The following is a 17,520-nucleotide window of genomic DNA, read 5'->3' on the forward strand; positions in this document are numbered from 1 at the left end:
TGCCGCTGGTTTTAACAGGAGTGATAAAAGAGGGAAAAGTTTGCCCCAATTGATGAACCGATACTTTTCATTCCTTCTCCATTAAGCAAATGTGCAAGTATAGCACAATATGTGGCTTGCATGCATCTGTCCACAATTTTTCAAAAAGCCATATAACTGCACATTCAGAGGTTACAAGACTAAGTAATACAGCAATGCATAAGCGCAAAACCAAATTGATAGTTTTTAGGCACAATTATTGATTCTGGGTTCCACTGGATAATTACATAGTAGTAGAATGAAGAATAGCTACATAATTAAATGCCAAAGTTCAGTCCTGAGGAACTTGAGGCAAATTCTATCAACAAATGTTTAGAATAAGTCAATTCTGACATTTTGGCTATGAGTTCAAATTTCAGCTTCAAATCTGCCGCATGTACAAGGCAGTGATTAGATAGACAGCTTGCTCCTACTCCCTTCTGCAGTTGTAATGAAGCAAACACCTATAAAACAAGATCTTATGCAATGCAAGGAAGAGCAGCACAAAACTGCATCAGTGTTATAAACTGGTTGCCAGATTTAAAGATGTTAATGTCTGCTACCCTCTTTAAAGGAAAAATTGATCGTTTAAAAATGTATTCCTGTACCAAGTCAGGATCTCCTTTTGGAAGCAGATGGCTGTCATTGTTTTGGCACAGGAATGGGGCCAGCTGTTGGTGCCAGCATCTGATTCTATATTCTGTCCTGTGTGGCATGCTTTCTAAATGCTACAGTCTAAATAAAAAACTTCCCATTTAGGGAGCTAAGTGACATTTTCATTTATCAAAACACTTGGTAACATGCATCATTTACAAGGCTCATCATTGTTACATTTTTAACAAACTGATAAAATGGCAATGTTGGGGAATGAATAAGATATGACTAACAAAGCCCAAAATGTGCAGTAAAGGCTGATATTTATACCAGAAGACTGCACATGCATAAAAAAAAAACTACAAGTGACTGGGAGCCAATGTGCTTAAGAGCATATCTGCAGCCTAACAAAGCTGATTGCAAAGAGCACATTTTTGGCAACATGTCAACACCCTATAGCATGGGTAGGCAAGCTAAGGCCTGGGGGCCAGATCCAACCCAATCGCCTTCTAAATGTGGCCCGTGGATGGTCCAGGAATCAGCATGTTTTTACATGAGTAGAATGTGTCCTTTTATTTAAAATGCATCTCTGGGTTATTTGTGGGGCATAGGAATTTGTTCACCCCCCCCAATATAGTCCAGCCCCCCCCACAAGGTCTGAGGGACAGTGGACCAGCCCCCTGCTGAAAAGGTTTGCTGACCCCTGCCCTATATACAGAGTACTACTGTGAGAACACCCACTGCCACACCTGCATGTTTGTCATCAGCATATTTCTGACAACATACTCCAAAACTCTAGATAACCCCACTTAGCAGTTTCATGTAAATGTTAAACAGCATGGGGGAGAAAATCAAACCCTGAATAACCCCACATGGAAACTCCATGGAACTGAAGAACACTCACCAAGCATCACCCTCTGGTGATGATCACCCAAGGAGGAAGGGAACCGCCACAAAGCAGTGCCACCCACCCCAACTCAAACAGCTGCTACAGAAGGATACCACAGTTGATATTGAAAGCCACTGAGAGCAGAGGCTGATTTAGGAGAGCGCGACCGATACAGTCACACTGGGCGCAGAGCCTCAGGGGCGCTGCAGGGGACGGCACAACAAAGATGTAGAATGGAAGGCAAGGAGCACCAAATTTTGGAGTTGCACAGGGCATTGCTGAAATCTGAGACCCCAAGGTCCGCCACAGCTGAGAAGCTGAGGAGAATTAATAGGAATATATTTCCCCTCTCTCTCCCCCAACAGAGGTCATCATACAGGGCAATCAAAGCAGTTTCTGTCAGAGGCCGTAGCTGGGGGGAGAGGGGGACTAGCCAGGATTCCCCCCCCCAGTGAAGCCTGCCATTGAGGCTCCCACCCTGTGTATGTACACCAGTGGTTTTCAACCAGTGTGCTGTGGCACCCTGGGGTGCCTTGAATTGTGGTCAGGGGTGCCGCGGGCAACTAGCCTCTGTCCCTCTTCCCTTCCCTACTTCCTGTGATGGTCTCTCTGCTTCCCAAAGGCTTGTGCAGCTGTTTGTTGCAGCAGCCCTGGCTACAAGTTCAGCAAGTGAATGGTGCCTCTGGGGCTGGCCAGGGGGTGCTGCTGCCTGGAGCTGAGGTAGCCTCTAAGTAAGCAAGCAAGCCCAGCCAGCCAGTGTGCCAGCCCTTGCTGTTGGGAATGGACAGACAAGTCCCAGGCCCCTGTGGGGCTGTGTGAGGAGGCACCTCTCTTTGGAACAGGGGGGCAGCTCAAAGACCAGGGGCAGCGGTAGCAGCTGCCCAGAGGACTCCCAAGGAGAGGGGAGAGGAGGCTGAGGAAACACTCTACAAGGGAGCGTGTTCAAAAAAGCATGAGAGGCTGCCAGCTCTGCAGGAAAGGGGTGACATAACTGGGCTTCTGAGCCTCATGGGAGGCCACAGAAAGAACGCAGTTGGTCAAGGGAGCCGTGGAATCAAATAGGTTGAAAACTTCTGGCATACACAAATGTACATCTTTACCTGGAAGAAATAATGCCTAGTTTTGCCCCTGGTTTCTGCACCAAAACTGGGTCTAAGCCCTGATTGAAATGAATCTAGAAAATCAGTTTCCTCCAAGAACTGTTCCCTCCCTGCTAGTTTCTAATCAGCCAAGAGGGACAAGGGTCCAGAGCACACACAAGTGACCTATCCAAGCACCTTGTCCACAATCTCCAGCCTTACTAACTGAAATACAGAAGTGGTGGTGTTGAAATCTTACTGTGTAATCGTTTGCATGACTATTCAGAAACATGCATCACCAAGTTATATAGGGCTTGCTTCGGCCAATACAGGATACTGTGTAGATATAGGATGGCAGGTCAGTTTAGATTAAACAGAGGACTTCACAACCAGCTCTCAGAATACTGGGGGAAAGGCTGCTCTCTCCCTCCCATGTAACTGGTTCTAATCTTCGCCCTGCACTCATATTGAAGCTTTTGCACAAGTCCCTAAGACAGCATGGAGATGGAAGGTGCAATGTTAAATCTTGTACTCCTCTTCCCAAGTTAGTACTCCACATGAAGCCCTTTCCAAAGTGCAGATTCTGATGATACACGCTACCGCCCCCACCAAAAACAACACATGCCAATCTGTTCCTTTCCTAGAGGAACTGTGTACAGTCATTTTGAACAAATCACGAAAAAGAGCTGGAAGACAGCTGCTGCAACTGATCTGCTCCGTTCCGAATGTATCTTTTGCATGCAGCAAAGCACGTACTAAATCTCAAGCAGTAGGAGGACTCTTCCCCCCCACCCCCGCCTCTACTTACCACTGTTTGCTCTGATGTTCTCCCTTAAAAACTGCCCACTGGAAAGATGATGGAGGCCAAAGCTCTTGGCGATCCTCTCGCACACGGTTCCTTTGCCGGAGCCCGGGGGACCCAAGACAACAGCTCGCAGAAGCTTGGAGGCCATTGCGCCCAATCTAGGAAAAGAAGCAAAGAGTCAAAACCGTGACGTCCAGCAAAACCTGCAAAGCAGAGTGCGGCTCCCATAACGCTCTGCCTTATCAGAGAATTGCATACGGTCCCGTCCTACGCTTCCTAACTGCCCTTGCTTCCGTGTCACAACACCCCCCCCCCCAGTACGGGGTGGGGGGAGGACATCCCAGATTTCAAATCATTCCAAGTCCGGAGCAAGCGCCACAGCAGTCGTTTCCGACCGTGTTGATCTAGCAAAACTTTCTCCCTCCCCGCCCATCACCTCCCGAGACTAGGCAGGAATGTTCCCCGCGAGGGGTGGGGAACGGAGAACTGAATGGTGGTTTGTCACTTCCAATCCCTTCCTCCCAAAGCCAGTTAAATAAACGCAGAGGCAGAAAAAGCAATATGGAACACACAATTGCAAAAGTTTGAACGAGAGCTATGCCCGTGTGCACTCTCCCCCTTCCCCAACTCGCCTTTTTTGCACGTGGACAAAGTCTCCCCAAACGCCTTTTAAGCGGCAGCAGTGATTCCACAGAAATCAATAATGAAACTTCCTTCGCGCCGTTATGAGCGAAAATTCAGCCCTGCCGTCCGCTAAAGCAGCAGGCTACAAAAAAAGAGAGAGCCCCAAACACTAACTTGGCTTAGAGACCCTTAGAAAACTCCCAGAAAACTTTTGACGCCTGAACGGAGAAGGGGGGGGGGGGCGCAAGCAAGCAACGCGGTCCATTCTTTTATCCTAGTCGGGAAAACTGACACATGCCCAGATTTAAACAAAAATAGCCTGTTAGGGTAAAGAGAAAGAAAAGTCAACTCACCACTTCTTTGGAGCGTTATAAAAGAGAGGAGGGCCGAGGGAACACCAGGAAAGCAAATAAACCCGCAAAATGGCGTTTTTAAAATGTTCAACTGATTGTTTCACATGTTACCTCTCTATCCTGACATCCAATGAAAAAATACAAGCTCGCAATGCACCCCCCTTGCTGTCCCGCTGCTCCGCCTGCGCCTTTAAGAGGAGAGAGTGAGCGCCTGCAAAGGCAAACTGCTGCTCTCAATTACTCATCCTGCCCGCGAAACCAGCGGCGGCGGCAGCAGCAGCAGCCAGCCCAGCGCATCATTAAAGCAAAGAAATGCCAGTTGTATGTAGACAACAGCGAAGAGAACTCCGCCCCTTGTAGGAAGCAAAGAACTTCGGGATTTGTAGTACTGATCTGCATTTTAAAAGCCTACCGTTCTTTAACCTCTGACGCTCGGCTGGACTACGTATCCCAGCAGCCCAGTGGAAGTCGACCGTGTCCCGCCCTTCTCCACCCACCTTGCTTATAGGAAGACGCTGGAATGTAGGTGCAACTGGGCAATGTGTGATTTTTAAAATGGGGATTTTTGATACGTAGGCGCTGTTTCGTAATGTTACAAAGGATGGCGGGCGGGACAGCTCGTGCAAGAAATGTTTTTAATCAGCAGCGAATAGTCTAGAGGTAGAAGCAATCATTTTATCAAAAGCGTACTATTTGTTGTTAACTATTTGAAACCTGGAAGTTTGTTCCTCGGATGCAGAGTTTCTCCGTCCCCTTTGCTAATTTTAAGGGTTGGAAACACAGTAGAGAAAAAGGAAGGCAGCGGGTCCCCCTACTGGCACCGAGGGAGTAGGGAACAATTATTTGCAGCCGGAATCCTGCTTACTCGGAAGTTGCCTTGATTTCTATTAGACGAGGCGGTGTCATGCAGTTTGCACAGTATGACTTTTTAAAACAAAAAACACACCCATACATTAAGAAACAACCTTCTAACAAGACTGCTAATTGGTAGGTTTGCAACGTCTAGGAAGAGGACAAGACAAGTGGTGGAATTTTTAAAGAACAGCCACGGACCTAGTCATTTCTATAAATTCTTCCTCCCCCCCCCCCCCGCCCAATCCTCGAAAATACATAAATAAAATTTTCATTGAGATGGATATAAATATTACAATTAATGCAGTTACATTTTTTTACATAAATATCACTACTCATTTAATAGATACAGTATCATTCAACATTAAAAGTTTCTGTATCCAAGTTCTGAGGGCAAAACACCTCCTGCAGAATGTACAACCTGACACATACGCTGTATAACGAAATACAAGCCACAAAGCTCAACTTGATACATATCTGCTCAAAAGAAAGTACATTGCAGCCTTGAAGTACTAACTTGGAGAGGCCCTGGGAGTCATTTTTATACCTGCTTTATAAGGGCCCTCACATCCCAAATTAGGAAATGCATGCAACCCTCTCATGCTGTGGATGCACAATCCCTAATAATAATTAAAATATGGACCCAGACAGGTGCCCAGCCTTATCCTTATACAATCCTTGGACTACCACAGACAAAAACTAGAATTACAGTGGTACCTCGGGTTAAGAACTTAATTTGTTCTGGAGGTCCGTTCTTAACCTGAAACTGCTCTTAACCTGAGGTACCATTTTAGCTAATGGGGCCTCCCGCTGCCACCGTGTGATTTTTGTTCTCATCCTGAAGCAAAGTTCTTAACCCGAGGTACTATTTCTGGGTTAGCAGAGTCTGTAACCTGAAGCGTCTGTAACCTGAAGCGTCTGTAACCCGTACCACTGTATAATGGAAATAATGTTTCAGACATCACATAATAACAAATTGAAAGGCAAGGAAGGAAAATAGAAACATTTAAGCAGTTTCTTCTGATGAATCACAAACATCTGCATATGAGCTTCATATGCAGCATCGCTCATCAGTCTCTGCTATCTTTAGAAGAAACAAGTTTGTTTTCAATTTGGTGGGGGGAATCTAACTACAAAACTGCAAGCCGTTTTGTGACATTTTAAAAATTTAAAATGCAATTGGTTACAGAGCTACTCAGAAGCAAGTCCCCTTGAGTTCGAAAGTATTTACCTAGTAACAATACTTACCATGGAGTAAGTTGCATTTATTTCAATGGTGCTTGCTTCTGAGTAAACCTGTTTTAAGATTGCACTGATTGTTGATGATTCAAAGTTGATGAGAGGTCTAGAGGAGGCAACATGAGCTTGTGGAATGCTCTCCCCAGGTACCTTCAGCACCTTTGTTACATATCTTTAGGCAAAAACATTCCTCTTCTCCTAAGCCTTTGGCTAATTAAGCAGTCTATGGCCTTTTAAAGGGGGATTCGTTTGTTACTATGTAGTGCACTTTTGTGTTTTTATATTTTATATTATAAACTGTTCTGTGATTGTAGAGTTGGAAGGGATCCCCAAGGGTCATGTGGTCCAACCCTCTGCAATGCAGGAATCTCAACATATGGCCCCCTTTCCAAGCTGAAAGCATACTGGACCCTGCTTAGCTTTGCAAATGTGCTAGCAGTTTTATTGCTGCACCACAGAGTGGTATAGAAATTGAATAAATGAACAAAATACTGTAAGCTAAGTACAAGTACAAATCTGTGGAATTTCACTCCACATTTTGTGGCTACTTGAGCATGCTTGACATACATACTCGTCCTCTTTAGGCTGTGAGCAGTAGAGAGATTCTCACACTCTCTTCACAAAAGGATGCTTCATAAAATAGTAATAAATCTGAGCACTGCTTTGAGTTTCTTACCACTTGGAGAATCATGGAACTGTTCATTTCTGCAGCACAAGAAACCTGGGAGAAATATCCCATGAGGGATGTCTGAGAGGTCAAAGTGTGCTGTGGGTTATGCTGGTTGAACCTTTCTCAGTCATAGGGCTGCACTTCCTTCTGGACAACCTTCTGCAGCCTGCATAATAGCGGTGGTCAGGGCTGGACAACTCTGGGGTTGCGTGCTCATCTCACTCTATAGGCCGAGGGAGCCTGTGCTTGTCCACCGACAGCTTCCAGATCATGTTTACCTTCCAGCCGGAGTGGTACCTATTTATCTACTTGCACTTGACATGCTTTCGAACTGCTAGGTGGGCAGGAGCTGGGACTGAACAACGGGAGCTCACTCCGTTGTGGGGATTTAAACCACTGATCGGCAAGCCCTAGGCTCTGTGGTTTAGACCACAGCGCTACCCGCATCCCAATGTGAATGTTAGGTTCCTACAATAGGCTACTTTCCTTATTCAGTCCCTCTCTGCCTCTCTATGACAAGAGTGGTTTAACAATCAATTGTTCTTCCCAGAGAGCTTTTGGAATTGAAGCTCTGTGAGGCAAATTGTCTCCTAACAACTCCTAGGACCCTTGACAAATTACAATAGCCAGGATCCTTAAGGGAAGGTGATGACTGTTTAAAGTAGTGTTATACTGCTTCAAATATATAGTGCAGATGGAACCTATAGGCAATCAAAAAGCGTTAGGAGAATTCAAGGACACATTCCAGGCCAGTGATGGATGTGGCTTGGGGAGAATCCTGAACACAGGTTAGACAGGCCAGGAAGGCTGCATTTGACCCCTGGTCCAGAGGCTCTGCATTCCTGTTTTAATGGAAGGTTTCCGTTCTAATGGTGCTGCTCATACCGCTGTTATATGCTGCCTGAACTTTTATTGCTTTATTTACACCACCTGAACTTTTATATTTTGTTTTATAAAATGTAATGGCATGTTGGCATTCGTCTGCCTCGGGAGACAATGTAGGAGTTCTCCTTTGGGGGCAAAATCAAACTGTTGGAAGGTTGCAGTGCCTGCTGTGGCTGTAGAGACTGATAAGGAAGAGACATGTTTGTTGCAGCTGGGGAAGATGGAGGCAACTTCAGAGGCACCATGGTGTTTCTTCTCTCTGAGCTCCTTCCAGCGCAGAGGCAACAGCTTGCAAGGGCAATTGGGGGGGGGCATTATGCGCATGGTGTTGTGCATGCAATGGGAGGAGCCGGGGTGGAGCTGAATGCATCAGCAGCATAGTTTCAGTGGCCACTGGCTCCTCCTCCTGCTGCTGCTGCTGCTGCCACTGCCACTGGTGAGGGGCTCCTTTGGCTCCTTTGGCCCTCCTTCCTCTCCACAGGAGAAGGAGAAGGAGGCAGCCACTGAAGCTGTGCCACGTTTGAGGGGCTTACAGTGAAGATGCCATATGAACTGTCAAAGGTCCAGCATACACCATTATGCTATTTTGTGTGAATACTGGATCTACGAAAGTTCATGGCTCATGCCAATATTTAAAATAGTAAAGGAGGCTGCAGCCCTTATTTGCATGTGTAAAGCTGCCACCAGAAATTAAACAGCCACAGAACTGTATGTCACCTCCATCCGAATGCTTTTTCAATGCAGTCAATTCACACCTTTGGTTCTGAGCATGAATACCAATTGTGAGGCACCACCAGTGTGTGTGGGTACACACATGTAAACTGACCCTTAATCCCTGGCATTCCGTCTTATTATTGATGTTTTAAAAAGCAGGAAGAGAAGCTGTTTACCATTGTGCTCCAAAACAGCAGCAGTTTCCGAAATCAAACAAAACCCAAGGGGTAGTGTTTAGTATCCTTAATGCATTTTGGAAGTAGAATTAAATGCCTTGAGTTGGTTCCCCAAGATGTCATGTTGCAGAAAGCCCTTTCGGGTGCCAAGGATGGAGCGAAGCCAGTTTTGCTTTGATACCATCTGAACTGTCAGTGACTCCGGGGTAAGCGACGCCTGCCCTGCGTCGTGTGGTCCTGGTCGGACACTTTAGCCACCAGCTGATCGGCTGTGCAGGTTAGAAGCGATGCGCCATGTGTTTGCTGCCGCTCTGTCAGCTGAGACTCCCGCTTGGATAGGAGAGGGACCGAGACAAGGTGCCCACACGTTCCCCAGAAGTTGTCTCCTTCCTTTCTTGTTTTGCTGCTTTCATTCTGGTCATGAGACCCGGAAGTGTGTGTGTGTGTGTGTATGTGTGTGTCTTTCTCGGTGGTGTTTTTTTTTTTTTTTAATCTATCACATGGCAGTGAGAGAGATATATAATAAAAACAGAAAAATGGCGACAGTCACGTTGTGGCGAGTCTATGCTGCGTCATTAGATAATCTTCATGCAAAGATCGCTAAGAACAAAGAAAAAAAGAGAGAGGGGGCAGAAAACGCGGCTGGAAAGGTGGGTGGGCAGAAGGCAGCGGCTTGCGGGGAGCGGGGGTTGGACGGGATCAGGGAGGGGGCAGGCGGGCGGGTGTGTTTTTCCAGGGCATCGCAGCCAGGCAGCCCAACTCCCGAGCTGCCAGGTCTCCATTCACATTTCAGACTCTCCTGGAAAGCCCAGCTGCCGAGGTTGGTGCATGTTTCTACGGCGGAGAGGGGAGGGGTGTTTCTCGAGGGTGCGGGGTCTGAGGGGAGGAGTAGCGGGTCCGATTCGGGTTCCCTTCCCCCTTGTTTTCCCTTCCTATCCGCGATCGCCCGTGGCTGCACGCCGCTGGAGACGCTGGGTTTTGTTTACAAGCGGGTCTCCCTAACAGCTGGCTAATTCTTCTGCTCTAACCATCAGGCACGCCTACCGCAGGCGCACTTTTCGGGTACGGGAGCGAATGTTTTGCTTTGCTTTCGGGTTTCTCCCCCACCCCCGAGGGACGGGACGGGACGGGGAGGTGGGGAGGGGTGGGGTCCCATCTTCTCCCCGAACCCTTTGACGGAGCGGATGTTAGAACGAGGCGAATTTTTCTACCCTGCGGAGGGGAGACCTCCTCTTGCGCTGCGATTGTGGAGGTGGCGGGGGGGGGGGCGCATGGCTAGTGAGCCCCCCGAGGGCGGGTGCCTGGGTAGCTTTTTAAAAAACGTTGCGCACTCTTATTTTGCTTAAGAATCCTGGCGCTGCTCCCTTCCAGTCAAGCGATTGTAAATATAGCCTAGATGTTGTTTACATGAAACATCCAGAGGGAGGAGCCTCGGAAGCAGAAGGAAGAGGAAGACGGAGGAGGCTCCCAGGCTGGCTGGGGTGAGTATCCCGAAAGGAGGAGCTTCAGCTGGGGCTGGAGGCTGTTGTCAAGCAGCCTTGGTACCGCGCGCTTTTGAGGGTCGCTCCTCGGACAAGCGCTGCTCCTCGGATACCCCAAAGCTTCTTCCCTGTTGGAGATTCTGGGCTGGCAAAGGGCAGGCGAGCCGGTTGTTCTGGCCTGCTGCTGTTCTCAGTGCTGGGAATGTCTCCTGCCTCAAACCCTGGAGATGCCACTGCCGTTCAGAGTAGACAGTAGGGGGCTAAATGGACCATTGGTGTGATTTGGTCTAAGGCAGCTTCCTGTAGAGTCGTGTTTCTCCAGTATGGGCACTTTTTGGTGTGCATCTTCTTTTATTTTCAGCTGGTAAGGTAGGGAGGGCCAGGGGTGCCTTCCAACGTAATAAAGCTGAAGAGGCACTGAAGGGGCAGCAGATTGTCAGTGACTCAGTGTAGTGCGCTCTGTTCTCTTTGTTTTACTGCAGAGTTTGGATTTTAAGCCAAAATGCTTTGAGGCTGTGCATGAAATGATCATCTTTTGAATTAAAGAGGGGGGCGTTGTCAGCTCTTAGCTCTTTATTGCCTGTCACTTTAAAAGTGAAGGAATCTGCAGTTCTGTGCCACCTGCCCTGTTCCACCACTAGCCCCTGTCACCCACCTTTCCCCTCTGCCTGCTTTAGGGCAAGATCAACTCCTGCTTGTTAAGGCAGCTGGATAGGAAACGCTGAAGGAATGGAAAGGACAGCCTAGTGGCTGTGTCTTTGCTCTTGCTTCAGAGGCTTAAAAAGACCACACATGATCTCTAGCCTGTCAGCTGACCACACTAACTTTGGGGATCTTGTGTTTTTTGACAGAGAGATTTGGGGAGATGGAGCTTAGCCCCATCAGTACTGTGGTGAGGTGAGGTGCGCAGTGGGTTGCAGGTTGCATCAGCTAAAATTCCCTCATCTGCACAACTAGGGCCCTGGGTGTTTAAAAGGCTGCCCCTATTATAAGCAGTCATAGCATGCACACCACATTTATCTTCTCTGAGAGAGAGTGACTTGCCCAAGGCCATCCAGTGGCATCTTGGCTGAGCAGATATCAGGACTTGTATGTCTCTTGTCAGAAGCCAGTAGTGTGTTACTGTCTCACACTGGCCCTGTAAGGCTTGAGTTTATCCAGAAACGGTGGTATGCCAACTGACCCTAGTCACGTTTACTCAGAAAGAAGGTCTATTTACGGTAGTTCATTGGGGCTGACTCCCAATTAAGCGTGCAGGACTTCAGCCTTCATCTCCATCTTGTTTTCAATTCCTGGCAATGCATGTAAGACTAGAGTGCCTCTGGGTATGGCCAGAGTGTCTTTCCATCACACACTGAGTCACTACCAGCCCTCTCCCGCTCATCCTGAAAATTAACTACTGGGCCAGGTAAAGCCTGGGACATTCTGACCCTCAGATTCCAGGAATATGCTCTGAAAATATGGAGTTAGGGAACAAATTTCAAATACATGACATCTTTAAAAAAATCAAGGATATCTGATAGTTCTAGGCATAACAAATCCTTATGAAGCTATTCCCGCAAGATCCAGGGAGCATTTCCTTTTTCTTTCTCCCTCCTGTTTTATTTTTATGTTGCAATTTAGCTGTTTCTGAACACGCTTGTGTCAACTGGCTACTTGCCAGCCGAGCTTCAAGGTCTTCCTGCTCATCCAGATGTACTAATTATTTATTTCTTATTCTCTCTTGCTCCAGAGGGCAGGGTGAAAATATCAGGGAAGCAGACCCCAGCTAAAGATTAGAAGTAGTAGGAGATATTTGACACAGAGGAACAGGCTGACCCTGGGAAGCAGCAGGCGCTCATGTTTAAGCAGAGACTGGGCAGCTTATCCTGCCAGGAATCCCGTAGTTGGATCCTACCTTGAGCAAGAGGTTGGACTTGAAGTTCCTTCCCTAGGTCCCTTCTGCTTGTGTTACCTGAAACATTTTCACACTGCCAGACATCTTTTATTTCATTTCTGAACTGTATACAATAAATAATTTTAACAAAAATAAAACCGAATAAAACACTTTAAAAATTGACTTCTAGCAGATTAAAACAGCTGGGTAATAATAATAATATTATAATAATTTATTATTTATACCCCGCCCATCTGGCTGAGTTTCCCCAGTCACTCTGGGTGGCTCCCAATCAAGTGTTAAATACATTGTTGCCTAGTGCCAACATTATTGTAAAGTTGGTGCTAGGCAAGCTTCTCTAAGTAAGATGTTCCATAGCTGGGGTGCCACCACTGAAAATGCCCTGTCTCTTGCTGCTGAGTGCTATTCCTCTGATCAAGGAAATATCATAAGGAGGGCTTCAGCAGAGCACCAAAAACATAAGTTGATAAGGAGAAGAGGTGGAGATACTACCAACCCCCAGTCTCACCTGCAGTTGGACCCTAGTTTTTTTGCTTTATAAGGGAGATAAGATCATTTAACTCTACTTGGCAAACCCAGGGATTTTCTAGGGCTAAGTTTATATATGAACAAACAGAATGGCCACTCCGTCAGAATGCTTGGATAAACCATTTGCTTCTTGGTGACTGACTGAGGTTATATTTTAACAAAATATAGGGATGTTTGCTCTCTTTGGCCAATAAGTGACAAAGGTCCAGGTCTATGGCCTTGGTTCCATGACTGCAGCATCCGTGAATTTTGATAGGAATATAGGAAGCTGCTGTATTTCTACTGAGTCAGACCATAGGTCCATTTAGCTAAGTATTGCCTACACTGACTGGCAGCAGCTTTCCAGAGTTTCAGACAGAAGTCCTTCCCAGCCGCACCTGGAGATGCCAGGGATTGAACCTAAAACCTTCTGCATACTAAAACAGGTGTTCTACCACTGATCTACAGCACACCTGAATATGGCAGAGACATTCTAGAAATAACAGCTAGCTCTTCTCTTCCCTTTATTTTTGAGTGCTAATAAGGACTTTGGAAGTGATTGAAACTAAACTTCTTTGTGATCAAAATTTATCTCCATTTCACTTGATAATGGGAAGAGATGAAGATACTAACCTCACAATTCTAACCAGGTCTGCTCGGAGGTAACACTACTGAATTCAGTGAGGCTTACTCCCAGGTAAGTGGGATTGCAGCCTTTGCCTTAGGAGACATAGGATCAATGCTGCCATAATGTTAACCGGATATCTTCCATTGTTCTTATACAAGAGCACAGGTTTGGGAGTTCATATCTGAGGATTTTTTGGAGAAGGTTGTTTGGTCCATGAGGCTTCCAGGGAAAAGAAAGAAAGACAGGATTACATGCCTGTGAATAATAGCTAATGCATAACTAATAAGGCATTTTGGAGACTTATGTGTTGAATTATTCATTTGTTTGGTGCTCTGACAGCAGAAGTTGCCTTTCAGGGTGAGTGAGAATTCTCTTGTCATATGTAGACTCTCAAATAACAGCTGTCTATAAAGAAAGGTGTGGTAGAAGGGAAAGGAGAAGAATGGACCAAAGAAAGGCAGCCAGAAGCCTTTGGATGACTGATGGCCCAGCTGAGATTTCGTTTATGTCGTTTGTGTGATTATTGTGGACCATCAATGTTCAGTTCTTCTTAAGCCACAGACAACAGCCATTTAAGCCTATGGCTGGGGAACCTGCATAGGACTTGCCTACGCCATATAGGTTTTCATTTGGTAGGATGTAACCTGGAGCCTCACCTAGGGTCTGTTCCTCTAGCAGCTACCATCTGGAGAGGCAAATAAAAAGACAGACAGGGTGAGAAAGGAAGCAAGTGAGAGAAAGGAAGATCTAAAAAGATGGATCCATTTAGATGGATAATAGTAAGTTTACCCAGTGTTGAAGGTTGGGATTAAATATGGGCCCTGACTCACAAAAGGTTGGAGCCTGGTGCTTTAAAATATGCAAGGAAAGAGAACTCAAAAATAAAATATAGGGCAGAAGTCTTGCTCATTAAACTTATTGGGAAATTGATTGATTTTAATGACAGTTTCAGAACTATGGCTTTTCTGTTGCTGTTTCCTTCTGTTAGTAATTCATTTGTTTCAAAAATATAGATTTTCTTCTTAGTAGCACCCAGAGCACTCGGAGCTCTGCTCTTATTGTAATTTCATACAGCATTGTCTGCTGGGAACCTTTCCTGCCCAAACCGCATTGAAATGTGGCCCTGATTTCAATAGGCCTTGCATACAAGTTTCCCAGTGGATTGTACTTAATATCTCCCTTGATTAAAATATTAATTCTTGCTAAACATGATTGTGATACATTTCCTTCTTGTAGATGTAAATGCTGGGTAGTGTGGAGGCTGTTAATGAAGCATATGGTGCTATGGGGAAAGGGAAAAATACATTTGGCAACAAGCTGAACTTTGATTGTCATTACAGATTATATAATTAAAAAAAATATTGTTGGAACAGTGCAGTGTGCTATAGCTCAGTGGTACAACATATAGTTTACACCATCCTTATAAACAGGCTGTGTATTCCTCCATTGCAAGGGGTTGGACTACATGATCCTCTGGGTCCCTTCCAACTCTACAATTCCATGAGTCTGACTGCATAGCGTGTGCTCTACCGCTTGAGGCATGGCCCAGAACTATAGCTCTTTCTCCAAGGAGCTCAGGAGCATATGTATATTTAAAGAAATTGCACTTTTTTGTGCAGTATGAAAGGGGGTGACTTTTGCTAATTCTCACTTTTCCTGCATCCTCTTGATCCAAACCACTGCCTATTTTTATTACAGTATTTTCATGTGTAGGTATTTTCTGGAGAGACTGGGTGCTGTTTTGGTTTAGCCTCTTTACCATTGGCAGTTCCTATTGTTTAGTTCATTATGGAGAGCTAGCTGCACCTCAGTGGTCATTTTAGAAGAAAAGTGAAATGGAAAATAAGGTTTCACATTCCAATCTAATAGGCGTTAAATGGCAAGATTCAAGACATTCACTTTCTTATGTTAGTTGCATTGTGCTTGTTTGGAATAAGAAGATTGGGAGCAGTAGCAAACTCACTTTATGGTTCAGTCACAACATATACTTTATATGTGGGAAGTACTTATACTTGCTAGATGATGGGCATGTGAAGATGGGTAAGGAAGTTGAAGTCGGTTGCCTAGCTCTGTTCAATTTCAGAGTCTGTTATTTCTTCACTTGGGGAATTTGATTAGCAGAGTATGTGAATTATACCGTAATGAGGACTCATTCAAATACTGCCTCCGACCTTTCTCCTCTCCCCAAAAAACCCCAAGGCAATATGTTATTTTGCTTTTCTTGCTGTAGGTCTCAAGTAAGAATGCCTCTTTCAACCCTGTTATTCAGCTTCTCCAACATCTGGCACCATCGTATCTGAAAATGACAGGTTTGTATTAAGAGGTCTGGATAAGTGTGAGTGCCAAGTCTGTACTTGGAAACAGCCATCTGTGTGTGAACTGCTCTTACGGCTGCTGGCCAGCACAAACACAAGGGGGAAAGCCCACATCCAACACCTGAAAGTGTGCATACAGTGCTGATCTGGGGGGTTGGGAGACTGACTCGAGGCAGTGTCTCCTTCCCCAACAGGTGATCACTATCTGAACTGAATATCTTGCTCATCTGTTTTGTGGTGAGTGCAGGAAATCCTCACATCTTACATCTTGCAGCTTATGCACAGCTGTTTATACACAGTATGATCTCTGGATCTGGGGCTATTATGTTACATGCCTCTTTTCTTTTATACTGGCACAGGGGTTTGTGGGAGATACCCAGAAAATTTGGGTAAATAGGTTTGTCGGATCACTCCAGGTTTCAGCTAACCAAGATCGGATGGCTGGGGCTTCATATCCCGTTGTGTAAATATCTGTCTGCTGTTATGTAACATTTGCTTGGGATTTATTTTTAAGACGTTAAAAGTATTTTTCCAAGAAGTTTTTCTGTCTCTTTATTGCCCTCTTGTGTTTAACAAAGTATGCAAGATTTATTCTAATACTAATTCAGCCTAGCAATTTCTCTGTGCAATTGCTTGATGGCTTTATGATTCCCATCTTGTAATATGGAAACATTCATTGGCGTATACATAGTTAGTTTGGGAACTTAGATGCAGATTTATTTATTTATTTGCAGTTCTGTTTCCTTTCATTTCTAGAGATACTGGTTTAACATTTTGTATTTTGGATCTAAATGTCAAGGAACATCGTACCCTGAGGTTACAGTTCACGTCTCGCTGAAGTTAATGGCTAAGCAGCCATTGATTTGAGTGGCATCCTAAATCACCAGACTTATATAAGCCATCTTCTTATGTAATTTTTCATTAGCTTTTGTCTTCATATGGAAAATGTTGACATCTTTCTGCAGGTCGCCTTTTTTATTCTACTTGCATTCCAGTAATTGAGTGCAGTACTGTTTCTAGCAAAGGCAGGACTTGCTCTGGTTTCTTGCTATGTTTGTTAATACCCGTAAGAGTACAGTAAGAGGTTATGTCCCAGAGCTCCTTGGAATAACCAGAGGGCACTGAGGCTCAATTTTGACTACAAAAGTCCAAACTGGTGTGCAGCACCAAATGTAGCAGGAACCCTTTGTTGAAATCTTCTGTTCCATGGGGCTGGAGGAGTGGTTTAAGGCACATTACTAAATAAGGTAAAGTTAAGCTTACCTGAGCAAAAAATCAAACTAGGGTTCCCTCTTTACAATTTTTTTTAAAAACGGCTTGTTTGCTTTCTGTTTATTCAGAACTATCAGTGAACATGATATTTAACAGAGAACTATAAGCAATACAGGGACACAGGTGGCGCTGTGGGTTAAACCACAGAGCCTAGGACTTGCTGATAAGAAGGTCGGCGGTTCGAATCCCCGCAACAGGGTGAGCTCCCGTTGCTCGGTATCTGCTCCTGCCAACTTAGCAGTTCAAAAGCACGTCAAAGTGCAAGTAGATAAATAGGTACCGCTCCGGCGGGAAGGTAAACGGCGTTTTCGTGCACTGCTCTGGTTTGCCAGAAGCGGCTTAGTCATGCTGGCCACATGACCCGGAAGCTGTACGCCAGCTCCCTCAGCCAATAAAGCGAGATGAGTGCCGCAACCCCAGAGTCGGCTACGACTAGACCTAATGGTCAGGGGTCCCTTTACCTTAAGCAATACATAGTTCCCTGCCCCAACAAGCTTACAATCTGAATATAGAGGTGGAGAC

The 17,520-nt window shown here is 45.6% G+C and overlaps 2 protein-coding genes across 3 annotated transcripts in view; one reads left to right on the forward strand and one right to left on the reverse strand.

Annotated features, from left to right (window-relative positions):
* AK4 (adenylate kinase 4) overlaps positions 1–4,670 on the reverse strand; it is a 33,446-nt gene extending 28,776 nt beyond the window's left edge. Inside the window, exons 1-2 of one of the 2 annotated variants that reach the window (XM_028733190.2) lie at positions 4,474–4,670; positions 3,389–3,543 (exon numbers count right to left, since the gene is read on the reverse strand). In XM_028733190.2, coding sequence (XP_028589023.1) covers positions 3,389–3,533 — 145 coding nt within the window. In that variant the 5' untranslated portion in view covers positions 3,534–3,543; positions 4,474–4,670. Of the gene's footprint in view, positions 1–3,388; positions 3,544–4,362 lie in introns of both variants that reach the window. The other variant, XM_028733189.2, reaches the window with a different exon arrangement.
* A 4,314-nt stretch (positions 4,671–8,984) lies between these two features.
* On the forward strand, positions 8,985–15,720 carry LOC144327718 (uncharacterized). Its single transcript, XM_077928118.1, has 3 exons — positions 8,985–9,718; positions 10,246–10,379; positions 15,642–15,720. The coding sequence occupies exons 1-2, from the start codon at positions 9,186–9,188 to the stop codon at positions 10,292–10,294; spliced, it is 582 nt and encodes a 193-aa protein (XP_077784244.1). The 5' UTR covers positions 8,985–9,185; the 3' UTR covers positions 10,295–10,379; positions 15,642–15,720.
* Positions 15,721–17,520: the final 1,800 nt, after the last annotated feature.

Source organism: Podarcis muralis, chromosome 5, assembly GCF_964188315.1.
Source record: "Podarcis muralis chromosome 5, rPodMur119.hap1.1, whole genome shotgun sequence".
NCBI lineage: Eukaryota > Metazoa > Chordata > Lepidosauria > Squamata > Lacertidae > Podarcis > Podarcis muralis.

What these genes read in the sequence shown, in the direction of transcription:
- LOC144327718 (XM_077928118.1), top strand. Translation starts at nt 9,186, where the DNA reads ATGCGCCATGTGTTTGCTGCCGCTCTGTCAGCTGAGACTCCCGCTTGG. An exon ending in TGGAAAGCCCAGCTGCCGAG is followed by an intron (nt 9,719 to 10,245) that starts GTTGGTGCATGT and finishes ATTTTGCTTAAG; the next exon opens with AATCCTGGCGCTGCTCCCTT.